This window comes from Anoplolepis gracilipes, chromosome 5 (genome assembly GCF_047496725.1).
Source record: "Anoplolepis gracilipes chromosome 5, ASM4749672v1, whole genome shotgun sequence".
In the NCBI taxonomy this organism is placed as follows: Eukaryota; Metazoa; Arthropoda; class Insecta; order Hymenoptera; family Formicidae; genus Anoplolepis; species Anoplolepis gracilipes.
In genome coordinates, this window is record NC_132974.1 from 6,463,889 (window position 1) to 6,478,121 (window position 14,233).

General features: G+C 43.3%; 1 protein-coding gene and 1 long non-coding RNA gene across 8 annotated transcripts in view; one reads left to right on the forward strand and one right to left on the reverse strand.

Annotated features, from left to right (window-relative positions):
* The window catches only part of LOC140665660 (uncharacterized), a 216,204-nt gene that overhangs the window by 48,696 nt on the left and 153,275 nt on the right, over nt 1-14,233 (forward strand). The gene's annotated exons all lie outside the window — the stretch shown is intronic.
* Nucleotides 1-14,233, reverse strand: part of Dati (zinc finger protein datilografo) — a 77,824-nt gene that overhangs the window by 31,220 nt on the left and 32,371 nt on the right. For 6 of the 7 annotated variants that reach the window (XM_072892000.1, XM_072891998.1, XM_072891999.1 and 3 more), the window contains exon 3: nt 13,105-13,438. In XM_072892000.1, coding sequence (XP_072748101.1) covers nt 13,105-13,438 — 334 coding nt within the window. The remainder of the gene's footprint in view (nt 1-13,104; nt 13,439-14,233) is intronic. The other variant, XM_072891995.1, reaches the window with a different exon arrangement.

Sequence of the window (14,233 nt, forward strand, 5' to 3'; positions counted from 1 at the left end):
ATTTATATTAAAAAGAGAATTTTTTCTTTAAATAATATAAGTTTAGACGTAATGAAAATAATGAAAATAAAAGATTTTTTAAATGTTCTTTTTAGTTATCGAAAAAATTTTTCAGGAGTTAAAATCTTTTTCTGGAAATGGCGTTTTTTAGAGAATTCTGAGAGCATTTTAAAAGTTTTACTTAAAAAATATGTGTGATATATAACAATCGAAAGAGAGAAAATTCTGTTACAAATACATGTACATATATAACAAAAGACAGAAAGTTTTATTCTATTTCTTTATCTTTAAATTATTGTACTTTACATTTAATCGCTGAAACTTTTTCCAAGATGACCTGTCAGAAACTCTAGAATTCTTTCGAGGAGATAGATCTCTATCAATTATGTCAAAGTTATGAAAATAGACTGTTAATTTCGCAAAGGTGTTAAAATGCGGTATAAGCGGTCAAACGACCCTTCAGCATTTCGCGAAAGCTGCCGCCGAGAGGTGTGTCCGTTTTGCACACGCGGTGGTTAACATCGCCGAAGTTTCCGGCTACGATGATGTCACAGCGCTCAGACAGATGAAATTACTTTCCGCGGAAATAATTATCGGCAGATTCCATCAGATTTATCGAAAGAAGAGCGCGGAGCGTTTACGCGTGGACGCGTTTGGAAATTTATCGGGTTTGGAATTACCATGAAACTGGCGTTAGCGCCACGATTCGGCTGGGTACAGCGTTATATTGCGCTAGGAGAACACGTTACCAGGCACATAGAATTTGAACGAGAGGGAAAGAGATAAATAGATAGAGAGCATAAGAGAAAGAGAGAGAGAGAGAGAGAGAGAGAGAGAAGGGGGGGTCGGGGGAACAGAGAGAGAGAGAATATACATCCCTTTCCCGAGCGATGCAACGAAGCGTTTCACGCATGCATGGAAATCATTAAAATAAAATGGCCGATAACAAATGACTGTTGCAAAGAGGGGAGCCCTCCCGGTTAGCGGCCATCTTGGTTCACGTGACCGTCATCCGGGCAACCACGGGTACGCCACGCCCCTTTAATGATTTCTACCCCCTGGCGAATGTGCTGTACGTACGTACGTGCGAAATTTCTCTCGTGTGTATGTATTTGTACAAGGATATGTTGATGTGTGAGTATATATCCCCCGCATACAGCGGGGTACAGTCATCATCAGTAGTCCAAGCGAAATCACCCCTGGTACAGCCTCTTCTAAACTCGCCGTCAACGATCATTCTCGAAAGTGCATTTCGGGGTTGAAACCCTCTGATTTTCTGTTATTCGTTGAAGGAAGTACGTATGCACATAGTACGTATGCCTTGGTCGCATTCACGACATGATGAATTATACACTTGAGAAAGTATACAATGATCTAGCTCGACTCGTTTCCAGCCAGTTTGATCGGTTTAGTGTTTTGCGTTGCAAATATATCATGCAAGTATCATATTGAATGAAACGAATCTACAGGCGCCAAAACCGGTATGATTTGGATCGATTCAATTTTCGATGCTACACAGAGGTACGATAATTCATGCCAGCTACATCTTTCCGTATGTGTATGTCTTCTAAAATTGAGCTCAACAAAGTTATAACCGGTTTCGATTTCTGGTTTCTACCTGGTCGCGAATATAAACGTAGCGATCATTTTCGCGTGTCTACCGACGCTCAAAATAAGCGAAATCCAAAATGGGCAAAATTATCCCGAGATTCAATCCCGGATCTAGACAATGTCGGATAACGATGCACTTGGGATGACGTCGACGGTGCCGTTGCATTTTGCAGTTCGTCGTTGCCGACGTCGCGCGGCCTCCGTGGCCGGAAAGTTCAAGGTTTGCATACACCCAGACATAGACGTCAGCCGAATTGAAGCGGATTTTCGAGTCGATAGCAAGTGAGCGAACGAACAGGCAAGCGCGCGGAATCTAGTCTCGGCTCGTTGGCGGCAGCGAGAGTTCTACGTTTGATGATGCGGGCAAGGCACGCGGGCAAGCGTTCGGGAATCGCGGCCGGGCACAGTAAAGGGCGGTGATATAGTTGATCAATAATCTCGTAACTTGGTTAGGCACGCGTTTATTTTGCCGAATGCGGCGACCTATTCGCTCGTCATCAGCCGAACGTCAGCCGGCGTATTAAGCGGCCATGAAAGTTTTATGAAGCAAAGATTACTGCCGACTCCACTTTGTTCCGCATGTCGTTATTACGCTTCCGCTGTTCGTTTCTGTATTTCATGACACGTTGCGTTTTCTCTATCCGGCTAAGCTCTTTCGTAATGCTCATTGAATTCTGACAACGCGGAATTCAATTATCAATTACATTTAACACGATAACACGTGATAAAGGAAAAAATTCAATAAAAAGATACGTATATCTAGAAAAACAATTTAAAAAATTGAATGTTTTGATTGCAACGTTTATGATGTTAAACGATAAAAAGTGTTGTATAAAAAAGCAGAGGATTTTAAAATTATATTAAATTCATTAAAATGCATCGACAAGCTTTCAGCGCGAAAACTGAAATAATTCGACAAATTTAGCGTAGTTCATAATAAAGAGGTTGTTATCGTGGGAAAGAGATTTGAGAATTCGCGAGCAAGGTCATTCAACGCTCGAAGAATTTCCGTGGCTCTTCCTATGATGATGATGATGCCAACGAACTTCCTGTTGTTGTCGGTTGGTCGGGTCGTGCGCGGGTGGAATTATTCGGGCATATGGTACAGTCCTTCCTCTCACTCTATCTTTCCCTCTTTCTCCTTCTCTCCCGTTTGCTCCCGCACTCTTACCCTCCCGAAGCGCTTCACCTGCCTTGCCCGAAACTCTTTACCTTTTACTTTATTATTTTTTTTTTTTTTTTTTTTTTTTTTACCAATGCTTTCGTTTTTTTTTCGGCCCGTCCACGGGGAACATCGGAGTCACCGACCTCGATGAGGCTCGTAACCCTTCCTGATCGTTGTGGCTTATTTCCACGCATCGAGGCCGATGAACCCTTTTTTCTGCGATCAATTTCGACCCTATAAATCGTTTGGCCGGCACGTGGAATATTGAGGATCGCGATAGATTCGACGAGACGTTCTCACCTTCCACATATTATTCGCGATACCTGTCAGTTTAGGTCATGGATGTTCTATTATTGCCCTCTCGGTGTCAATCGCCGTAAGCTCCTTGAGTTCACGAGATCCAACATTTAACGAAAGTTTGTATTGAACTGGCAGAGAAATCCGCGGAGGTTAAGGTTAGAGTTGAGAATTGCCAGGTGAGAACGCAAATTTACACGGAAACCACGCACTGCCGTAGAAAAAAAGTTCATCGAGCAGAATACTTTACCGACAACTTCTCCTCTTTATCGCTGTCGCCGCGCGCGACAAACTCTAATTTCAAGCCGGCCGTAATTTTTCTCGCGGACTCAGCCGAACATAATTTATTCCCGATGCCTGATGAGACCCATTGTCGCCAAGACGGCGCTCCCAACGGCAAAGGGGGTCGAAAACGAGTTGGATCGAGAAGAAGGGGGGGGGGAGAGAGAGAGAGAGAGAGAGAGAGAGAGAGAGAGAGAGAGAGAGCTCAGGGGGAAACGAGGGGTTGAAGTGGTCGTCACTGTGCTTCTAGTCGAGGAGAGAGAAAAAAGAAGAACGAATTATATAAGACACCGGAAGAGGAGTACACGCGGCGCCTACTTTTACCCGTCCGCATCCGTCCGATCGTTTCTGGATGCAGGACAAGATCGTCGCCCCTTTTTCTTTAACGACAATCTTTCGTCGCTTAACAGGCATTTCGTCGAGACCTTTTTTCCTCACTCTTGCTCCCCGCGTTTTTCTCTTTCTCGTCGTCGTAGAAATGATGGCAAACCTCGGATCATTAGGCAGAACGGGGTAAAAAGGGGTAAAAATTAATGTCTCAGAACGAACGTTCGGCCTGTCGAGTGGCCGGAGTTAAGTCCTGATGACCCTCGTGTCTTTACGATTTTTCATCGCGAGCCATTTGTTCGTAAGATCCTGGAAGGCCACCCTTCGCCACGAAAACTCGCCAGTTGAACGACCTTTGATTTCTCGATAAGGTTGACGTACAACTGAATTAACAACGAACCACCCTACTGCAAACGGTTCTGATTATAGATAAGATCTCATCTTAAGGGAAAAATTTGCCAAAGTAAGGTCAGCTTGTTTTCAAGACACAAATCTATCCATCTATTTATGCAAATAAAAAAGAAACAGTATTAAAAAGACACGCGGCGTGCTGAGTATTTACGAGAAAGTGAGTTTAAGCTCGTGCATCGTCGAAATGTTCATACGCCTTTAAGTCTGCTGCACACAGCGAGGTACACGCGTACCTTCACACATAGACAATACATTTACGTATATATATATAATACTGATCTCGCGCACTCGCAAAGCTAAGCCCCGAAGTTTCCAACGTAAGACGGCCGCGTTCTCGTATACCGTATGGCGCGTCCCGCGCGTTACCTCCCACACATGCCGTGTAGAAAGTTTACTAGATGGAAATCTATATCTTATTTTATGGCCGGCCGTGCTCAATATTCTTGACCCGCCGGCCCCGAGCGATCGATATAAATGGTCCGCGTAAATCTTTCCAATCCGAGGCTCTCTCGATATCGCCGAGTGCGACGCAGATAAAAAAAATACATCTCTCTCTTCTCTTTGCAAGGATGGAAAATATTATTGACGCTATTATAGACTGAGAGAGAAACTTTGATATTGAAGCTTTAACGATTCTCGAGTATAATTTTGTTTACGAGTAATTTTTTGTATTTAATTGAAATATAATATACGGTCGGTTGAGAAATTCGATACTTGACGGAGTCACGAATTTTTACAAGGATTAATTTACTCAAAGTTCCTTTAAGAATTGTGATTAATAAATTAGTCATTCATAAAGACTAAATTTATGCCGCATCATAATCCCCCCTTGGGAGATTTAATTAATATTACTAAGTCATTAATAATATCAATAAGATATAGCATTAATGTTGCAATTATGTACATACAGATTTACGCTTCGTGATTTTGCAATCGCAGTGTCAGCGAGATAATCGCGCCGCTGCATTTACTTGTTCTGTTTAAAGATGCATAAATTTTTATTCCAAAGTGAGTATGGCCGGGGTTCTCATTTTGTACATCTCGTTCTCTTTATTAGATTATTGGACGACCGACCGATAGCGCGAGACGCGTCATCGATAATGGGAGTAATTGCAGATGCAAAATAAATACGTCGACGGTACGGATTACCTATCTCTCGGGCGCGTTGATAACAAACCATCGATAACGCAGATGAAAAGAAAAAAATATAAAAATAAAATGAAATAAAAAGAGAGGAACGTCAATTCGCTTCGCCAACGTCATGGCATTTGGCGGCGCGAAATTATTACATTGCATAGGCTGAGAGGAACATTAAGTATCCTTAACCTACTGACCGGTTCTTCACGACTAAAATGTGATCGTGCACGACGATCATACTTGAATTTGCGCAAAAACTCCCAACTTTTCTGCCAGATTAGAAAGTTAATCTATATTTCGTTAAGCGCATCCGTTCACCGGCGACGTGTAAGTATTGTAATTATACACTCAACCAGATTGCGAGACGAAAAGGGTTCAGTCGCGAATATTCGTTCGAAATTCGGCTCTCCGCTTGACACTCCTTTCCCCGCACGTGCAGCCATATGGCAGGGACGACTTTTTAAACTTCCAGCAAAATTATTGCGAACGTTCGTTATTCATGTACAATACCAACCATTCATTAGTAAAAGCACTCGTAAAAAATTAAATCACAAATAAATAAATAACATCGGTAGATTATATTGATACAATATTTGCGCGTGATATACACGTGTATATATATATATATATATATATATATATATATATATATATATATATATATATATATATTTTTTTTTTTTTCAAAAAAAACTTTCTACTGAAAATGATGACATCCCAAGAACGAGATTTTTTTGTGGAATAATTTAATTAATTTACGTCAGAAGAGGCCAGCGCGGATATTTTATTTGTATTTCAAATATTCTTTTTGTTTCCACACGCGCGGCGTATGTTTCAACGGGAACAAGAATTTTCGTCTCGCTAGGAGAATCTTGAAGGAGCGTCCCCGTTCGCGAAAGGGTTGCGAAAGTAAGTCAGTAAAGCAAGGGTGAACTTTCGGCCGAATTCAAAGATTAAAACGACGGTGTCTCTTTAAGCATCTTGCGAAAATCGCGAATCTCGTCGTTTCTGGAGTCATTCCGATTCACTCTCGACAGTCATTTTTAATTGCTGCTTGCAAAAGCTACGAACATTTATTCGCAATATTGCGATCGTTTGTGGGAGGAAAAGGAAGAAGAAGGGAAAGATGTTCGCTTTTACATCTGCGCTAAATAATAACGGCGAATTCACGACAGCGTGAAAACTAACGCGACCTTGCTTTTTATACTTCGACGAATACTTATTACTTCTAGCTGCATCTCGGACTATTCTATATCAGCTACGAGCGATAAGATAGCCGCGAAAAAAAAATCACTCTCATGGCAACAATCTCAGGACGCGCTGTGGATTTGCGTGTTGCGGAAAAAGTGAATGTGCCTTGAAAAACGTCTATTGAAAAATATGTACAGCGATGAAAAATAACTTCGTTTATCCCGAGTTTTATCGCGTGTTAAAAACACACTTTATGATATTTTGTGCTTAATTCAGTTTAATTAAATTATATAAAACTGACATACACATTTTTTTTTTTTTTTTTTTTTTTTTTTTGAGGTGACGCTCTAAAATATCAAGTATCCGAAATATTAAAGCGACAGATATAAGCCGATTACATAAAATTGATTCGCGCGTTAAACACGGACTATTCAAGAAGAACGTTGTAAATTTTATTTAAAAGTATCTCTCACTTCCCTTCTTCATAACTGAACTATGGAGAACTCTCGAGTCACGTGATTTGTCCGGCTAGGCGAGCTCGCGCGCGGTTTCCCTTCCCATTAAATTTTAATTAACTGCGGGTGGGAAAAAACGAGGTAAGTGCACTATACCTCACAATATGCATACTATAGCCCACGTTTTGCCATCCCGCGTAATTAGTTTCATCGACCACTAACGCCGTACAAAGTGTTGAACAAAAAGGTAGGAGACTCGCCGAGCTCCGTGAAAAAGGACTTAACCGTTGTTCCTCGTCCGACAAGCAATTCGAAATCGTGGCACTTACATTCCGCAATCGTTCCTACTTATAATTATTAGCGTTGAGAAAAATGAAGAAATAGTAATAATAGAAGCGACGCGACGTTGCAGTTTCGATTTCGCTAAGATTAGAGCTTAAATTCTCAAAGATTAAATAATAGTATAGTCTTATAAATAAAAGTTACCGTCATATATATTTTCTCAATTAATTTATTTCTCGCCAAGTTTTTTATCGTCACAATGCTACGTAAAAAAAAAAAAAAAAAAAAAAAAAAATATCAGTTCACCGGCTATTAGTTCGCCATTCGGCTCTGTCAACAGAGCGCCGTGTAAACATTGCACCGAGATTCCTTATCTCCTATCACAAACAGCCGCGCTATGACAATCAGCGTGCGGGCGGGCTCGCAACGGGTTTAGAAAAATTGTCAAGGCGATTCGCGATCGTGCTTATATCGTCCTCGTTTCATCGTCATCTTGATATTCAATCACGGATATGATCAAAACAGCGGGCACGACAGACACATAAAAAAGATTGACGATCAATCTATTGTATCGAATCTATTGCGTTCGATACGGTCCAAGGTCGGAAAGAAAAAAAAAGCGTGGGCGGTTGCGTATGTATCGCCAGTCCTTGTCCTCCTCTCTCCTCGTCCTTCTCACAGTGAAGGTTCCATTCAAATTAACCCTCACGGAAAAAATATGAAACTACCGCGCAAGGGTTGGTAGAAAATTAGAATAGCCCGATGCGTCGACAGGCTATGCATATGCGCCGTGACTATACGTTCATTTTTTTTGGCCACGGACCATACGGCGTTCCTCTCGGATTAATCACTTTTCTTTTCTTCTCTTGCACTTCCCGTATCTTTTCTCACGGAACACACTGATATTTAAACGGCTGCGGATTGAATATTTGACGAAAGAACGAAGCGACTTTTGGTTGTGAAATAAAATAAAATATTATATATATATAAATTATATATCTCTGAGCATTATTTATTTAACAAATATTTTTTAATAATATTTCTATCATACATGTTTTGTAATAATTATATTTTGTAAATAGTGTATATTATATAGTTATATCTCAGAGCATAAGAGAGAAAGTCAAACTTATGTAAAGCCAATTATGTAAGAAGAAAGATCGAAAAGTTGCAGCAAATTTCAGCGTTTATCGATAAGACGATATCGTGTCTTTTTAAGTTGCCGCGACGAAGCTGAAGTTGAGTGTGTTAATTACTAAACATGGGCCGGTTACATCGCTCGCAAAATTGCATGAATGCATGAATTCTGGTGTACGAGCAATTTACGAATATGCCGCGCAGCACGCTGGTATTAGAACTAACGTTCGCTCTGTTAAAACATTCATAGCGGGGCTATAGATCGGTTGGCTGATTAGCCCCCGCGTTATATTAATCAACGAAAATTAATCAACTTTCGGTTTAGAACATGTTGGAAATACGAAAATTTTATTCAATCAATTTGCGTCCGTAGGGACGCATCTATAGAATCGACGTGTAAAATTGATTGGTCGACGCGAAAAAGAAAAAAAAAAAAAAAACTTATCTTACTTGACCGTAAGCTCGTTTTGCGAGACTTTTCGCGTTGCCTCTGTCGCGTCATCACTTTTATATTTCTCGTGTTCAAAGCGTCGTTATGCTGTTGTTTAATCTTTCATTCCACGCCATTTGTGATAAAGGGACCTCCGTGGCGCGGCGTCGCTCTTTTCCGCGGTACTCCCGTTTCTCCCCTTCACCCCTCCTCCCTCGCGCTGCTTTCTCATCGCTTTGATTTTTCTCGAGACGTCTCCGTCGAGAGGCATTCCGCCGCATGAATTCTTAACCGGGCGAAATTAGCGAATTAAAAGTGCGAGAGGGACGGAAAAACGCGGCAGAACGCGGCAGAACGCGGCAGAACGCGGCAGAACGCGCGGACCCAGAACAGACCGCCGCGCCGGCGGAATGTCGGCGAAGAGAGGCGAGGAGGGTGAGGTGGAGGAAACGAGAGAGTGACGGACGAGAGAGGAAGACTCGGGGTCTGAATTCAGGAGCGTTTGTCCTTTTCCCCGTTTTACGGCGGCACCTCGTAAATACGGATATGCAGGCTCGTTTCCAAACTGTTTCGCGCGCAGAAGCGGGGCGGAAGGGCGGAGGGAAGTCGGAGGTCGAGGTAGAAGCCTTAATTTTTATTCATGCGCCGACGAAACGGCAATTTTTCGCAGTATTAAGTGGGCTTTAAAATTGTCCGGTCAATTTCGCCGGTGGAACGTGCTCCTTTTTTCAAGCATCCCGCTATCATCGACATCACCCTCGGCGGGGGTGACATCTTTTTAACCGCATTTCGTGGTCCTTGCGATAGACGGAAAATACTACTCCATTCTCCGGCGATATCTTTCACGAATTACGTCCGATCAATGCAACTGTTGCGAAACTCGCTCCGGGGCGAATACCGATGTGTTATCGATAACGTGGCTATTACGCATCAGCGTCTTTCGTAACGCGGATTACACTCATAGACGGATCATTAGGTCATAGATGTTACCGAATGGACACCCAGATTATGGGCTTTCGCAAGCGTTTAACAATCGTTACCATAGTCCTTTGAGATTGTCCCGCGCCGTTTCAGTCGCTTTTCGATTTTCGCAACCGGCATACACGTGCCCGGTTAGCGGCTCCGGGAAAACCGATTAATCCCTGGCGCGCAGGGCGGCCGATCATTAGATTTTGGCCGGGAAATTGAGTTTTGCCCGCTGCCGAAGGGATAATCTTTGGTAGCCTCTGGCCTGCCTATGTGCACCGACTCTATCCCTCTCTCTCTCTCTCTCTCTCTCTCTCTCTCTCTCTCTCTCTCTTTCTCTTTCTCTCGCTCTATCTATCTCTATCTCCCTGCATCCCAATCGTCGCATACGTTTACAGACACATATACGTGCGTGCATGTGCGTTTACGTGTGCGAATATACATACGTGACCGTGTTCACGCGCTCGCGCGGTCGTGTGCGCTTGCGACGGTGGCGGCGCGTAACTTCGGTTCCATTATTGAGCGATCGGACGATCGAAAAATTCCCGCGCTTTTTCGCGCTCGGCCACTCCGGTGGGGCGAGCCGATCTCTCATTGGCCCGGGCCGTTTGGTCATCCCTACGCGAGAAGGGGTGGACGGACCGTGTTCTCTCTCTCTCTCTCTCTTTCTCTCTCTCTCTCTCTCTCTCTCTCTCTCTCTCTCGCGCTCTCGGTCCGTTTCTCCCTTGCACTCTATACACCCTCGCCAGGTATTTGTCTATGCTACAGATATTGACCAGCTATCGATATCGTGGACACTCGTCGATATTATATTCTCTCCCTCTCCGCTTTCCGACCCCGTTCTTTCGCCTCGCGCCCTTCCAACCCCCACGCGCGTTTTATCGGCCGTTGCGTTCTCGCAAATTTCGGTTAATGAATTATATGTATAATATATAGACACGCGCGTGCACATATATGCGCACGAACGATGTAACTCGTGTGCATATTTGCGGAACGATGGAACGAGGGGGACGGGAGGAGTGGGCGCGTCGGCACGCCGGCGAATTCCCGCCGATTTTTGAATACGAGCGACCAATCGCTGTGTGCCCCGCCGCGCCAGAATTTCATCGAAATGAGAAATCAATACGCGGTGCAAACGCTATAACGGGATTCTGCTCTGTTGCAAAAATGCGCGCAGTTTGCGAATATGCCGCTTTGCATTCGCGTTACTCAGCGATATTAATTAGTACGCGCCAACGGTATTGTTTCTCCAATTTTTTATTTTATTTTCAAATATATGTAATTTTGCGTCGTGTAAGAGCGAGGGTGTATGGTAAATTTTTAATAATTAATAAAAAAAAACTCTATAAAAATTCGATGCAGACATGTGATTTTTATTCAATAAATGTACAGCAGTATAACGAATTCGAATCTTTTGAATATTTGTGGGTCTTTTTCTGTTGGAATGTTTATATATTTATCGTGAAACGTCATTAACTATAATGCAATAAAAAAATTAAGTGACGATAAATGACGAAATTGTGACTAATTAGGATCGACTATTACGATTGACGAATATAAATTGTCAAAGAGCTTGTTTGTTTGATAGAAGCAAGATTTATGATTTACAGGGAACCAACAAGTTTGTCGAGTTTGCATGTTGTATGGGTATAAATTTTGCACCGTTCAATCATTTCTCCTACGCGTTCGAAAATAGAAATATTCCGATTCGCGACTGAATGCGATTCGAGCGTTCGCAGCTCTCGTCACGAGATATCGTTACAAGTTTTGCACCCTCTCTTTCGATGCAACCGAAGTCGGGGGCTGTGCATACGGGTGCATTTAAAACATTTTATCGGTAGAAGTGTGCAAATCTAAAGCGGACCTTCTACGTACGCGCGTGCATACACGCCCAGCTTGAGCACCACCCTGCGGAGGAGGACGATGACGAGGGGTGGGATATGTGGGGAAGGGCGGTTATTAATGTAAGGGGTGGCTGAGCAGTAGTTATTTGGCCGTGGGTGGTCGCGATAGAGAGCGAGAAAGAGGAAAAGAGAGAGAGAGAGAGAGAGAGAGAGAGAGAGAGAGAGAGAGACATAGAGAACGAGAAGATGGGAGGTTGAGAGATGGGCCGGCTAAAATCAATGCGAGTTCTTCTTTCGCCGCTATTTACGGTTAAGAAAAGTCAGGCTTGGCCGGAGCCCGGTGCGGCGCCCGGTATAGAAATAAAAAAGATAAGCGCGAATGTGGAAAATCAGGTTACGCTGGATATTCTCGTCAAAAGCTATGACACGTCCGCCTTTATAAACCGCTGATGCGGCTCGAGTCGCGCGATTATATGGACGAATTTATGTCGCTTTCCTCGCGCAACGCTCTCGTTGTTTAAGAGAACGACTCGACGATTCGTTATGTCGAAACCATTGGGATCCGTTTACTTTGTCGACGAGCTTTTCCTCGGATCGATTGTTACTTAGGGTCTCGTATCTCTCTTTCGCTCCGCTCCGCACCGACTCGGACGATTCGATTAAATAGCTCGAATACTCGACGCGGGGTATTCGTCTTTCTCTCTCTTTCTCTCTCCTTTTTTTTTTTTTTTTTTGCTGCCTCGGCAAAGCAAATCTTCGTTAAGGTCAACGAGATTTTTCCAAGGGTCTGGTAGTCGTGCACGGCGCGCGCTGACCGTTCGCTCGCGAGGCTAATACCTTCCGAGTGACTACGCTCATCCCTTAATGAAATTCTTTCTACCCGGACGTGACCCATTGGCTCGCCTTTGCAGTCAGATCGGGTTTTCTCATTATTGCGAATCTTTCGTGCGCGGCTCGGTCGATGTTATTTTAGCCCGCCTTCTACGCGGCTGCAGATGCATCATTATCTAAATATCGGAGAGCCTCGCGGGGCGCGAAAGAGCAGAGCGTAGGGTAAACGGATGCCCACGCCTTCGTTGATTCGTTCGTTCGTTCGTTTGTTTGTTTAGCCGAATCTACTCTATAACGTAGAAATATTTTACTTGCACGCATGTTGCATGCACAAAGCAATTTCGCACTGGTGCACTTTCAAGTTAGTCACAATCGGGACGCATGATTGCTCGTACAGACAATAACTGCATATTAATTTATTGATTATTGGCTATAGCCCGGGCGATATAGTATTCATAGAATTTACTATAACAGCAATATATATTCGTGCACTAATTTATTGACCAATAACTCGGCGCGATTCTATAACGACGACGAGCCCTGGGCGCCGGTATGTGTATGGGTGTGTGGTGGGGTACTAGAGGGTTTAACGCGTATTATTCTGCATTAATTTATATGGCCGGCGTGCCGACCGATTACGCATGGCGGCGATTTTAATCCGAGTGGGCAAAATCGTAATCGAAAAGAAAAGAAGAGAAAAGGCGGGAAAAATTAGTGAAAAAAAAAACTGTCACTCACCCGTATGCAGTCGTGTGTGCTGCTGCACGTGGCTGAGCTGCTTGAACCTACGGTCGCAGTAGCTGCACTTGTATGGCTTTTCACCGGTGTGGACCCTGATGTGTTGCACGAGCTGATGATTGCTGGAGAACGACTTGAGGCACTGCTGGCACTGGTGCGGCTTAACCTCGTTGCCGCCGATCATGCCGGGTCCGACGCCGACGCCGACACCGACGCCAAGTCCGGCTAGACCTCCGGCGATGCCGCCGCCGGGCCTCGCCGTCAGCGCACCCGCGCCAAGCTCCCTCGCGTGCATCTGCATCGCGTTCTTGTGCATGAAGATCTGCGAGAAGAACTGCCGGGGTTAGTTGGTACGCTGTACTTTTCGTCGAGCAACGGGGGATGGCAAATCGACCCTGACCGCGATATAATAATTTTTTAGTCGATCGCCATCCGTCCTCTTGCGCTGCCGAAACCGGAGAAGGCTGTCATCTCCTTCTTTCTGTACCATTACGCTACTTTATACAAATGAGTGAATATATGTGCGCAATAGTAGCGCTTTGAATAATATATTTTGTTTGACGTAAACAAAACGAAATAAACAAGGCGAGATACGGCAGAATATTTTATCATGGAACTGATGTTTATTGATATAAAACATCGTTTAGATCAAGACTATTTCTTATTAGTTCTTTTATTAGTACTGTAAAATAAATATATTTTACTTTCAACCACTTTTAATAATGTATCAAGAGAAAACGTCGTTCCAAGATATTGTATTCTTTCTCACAGTTTCGGCATGGATATTTCAAAACGCGCACAGATTCGATCGATCCTCGTATTGCTTGTGCTAGTTTTTATAAATATATTAAGAAATCAACATTGTTAAAAGTCGAGAAAATACGCGAAACAGTGTTGTATCATCGAACTCGAGTCGTTGAACTTGACGATAAGTTACTGCTATAGTTATGATATTGCAAGGCCGAGAGTCAACGTTTATGATTACGGAATAAAGGTGCGGTACAACTTGACCTAATGATATTGATATTACAATCTTAAATCTTTTCAAATCAGTACGGAGCTCGACAAACTTTCAAACTTAATTCATTGCAAACAATTGCGTGTGAATTTTTAAGTATCATCAGTATAT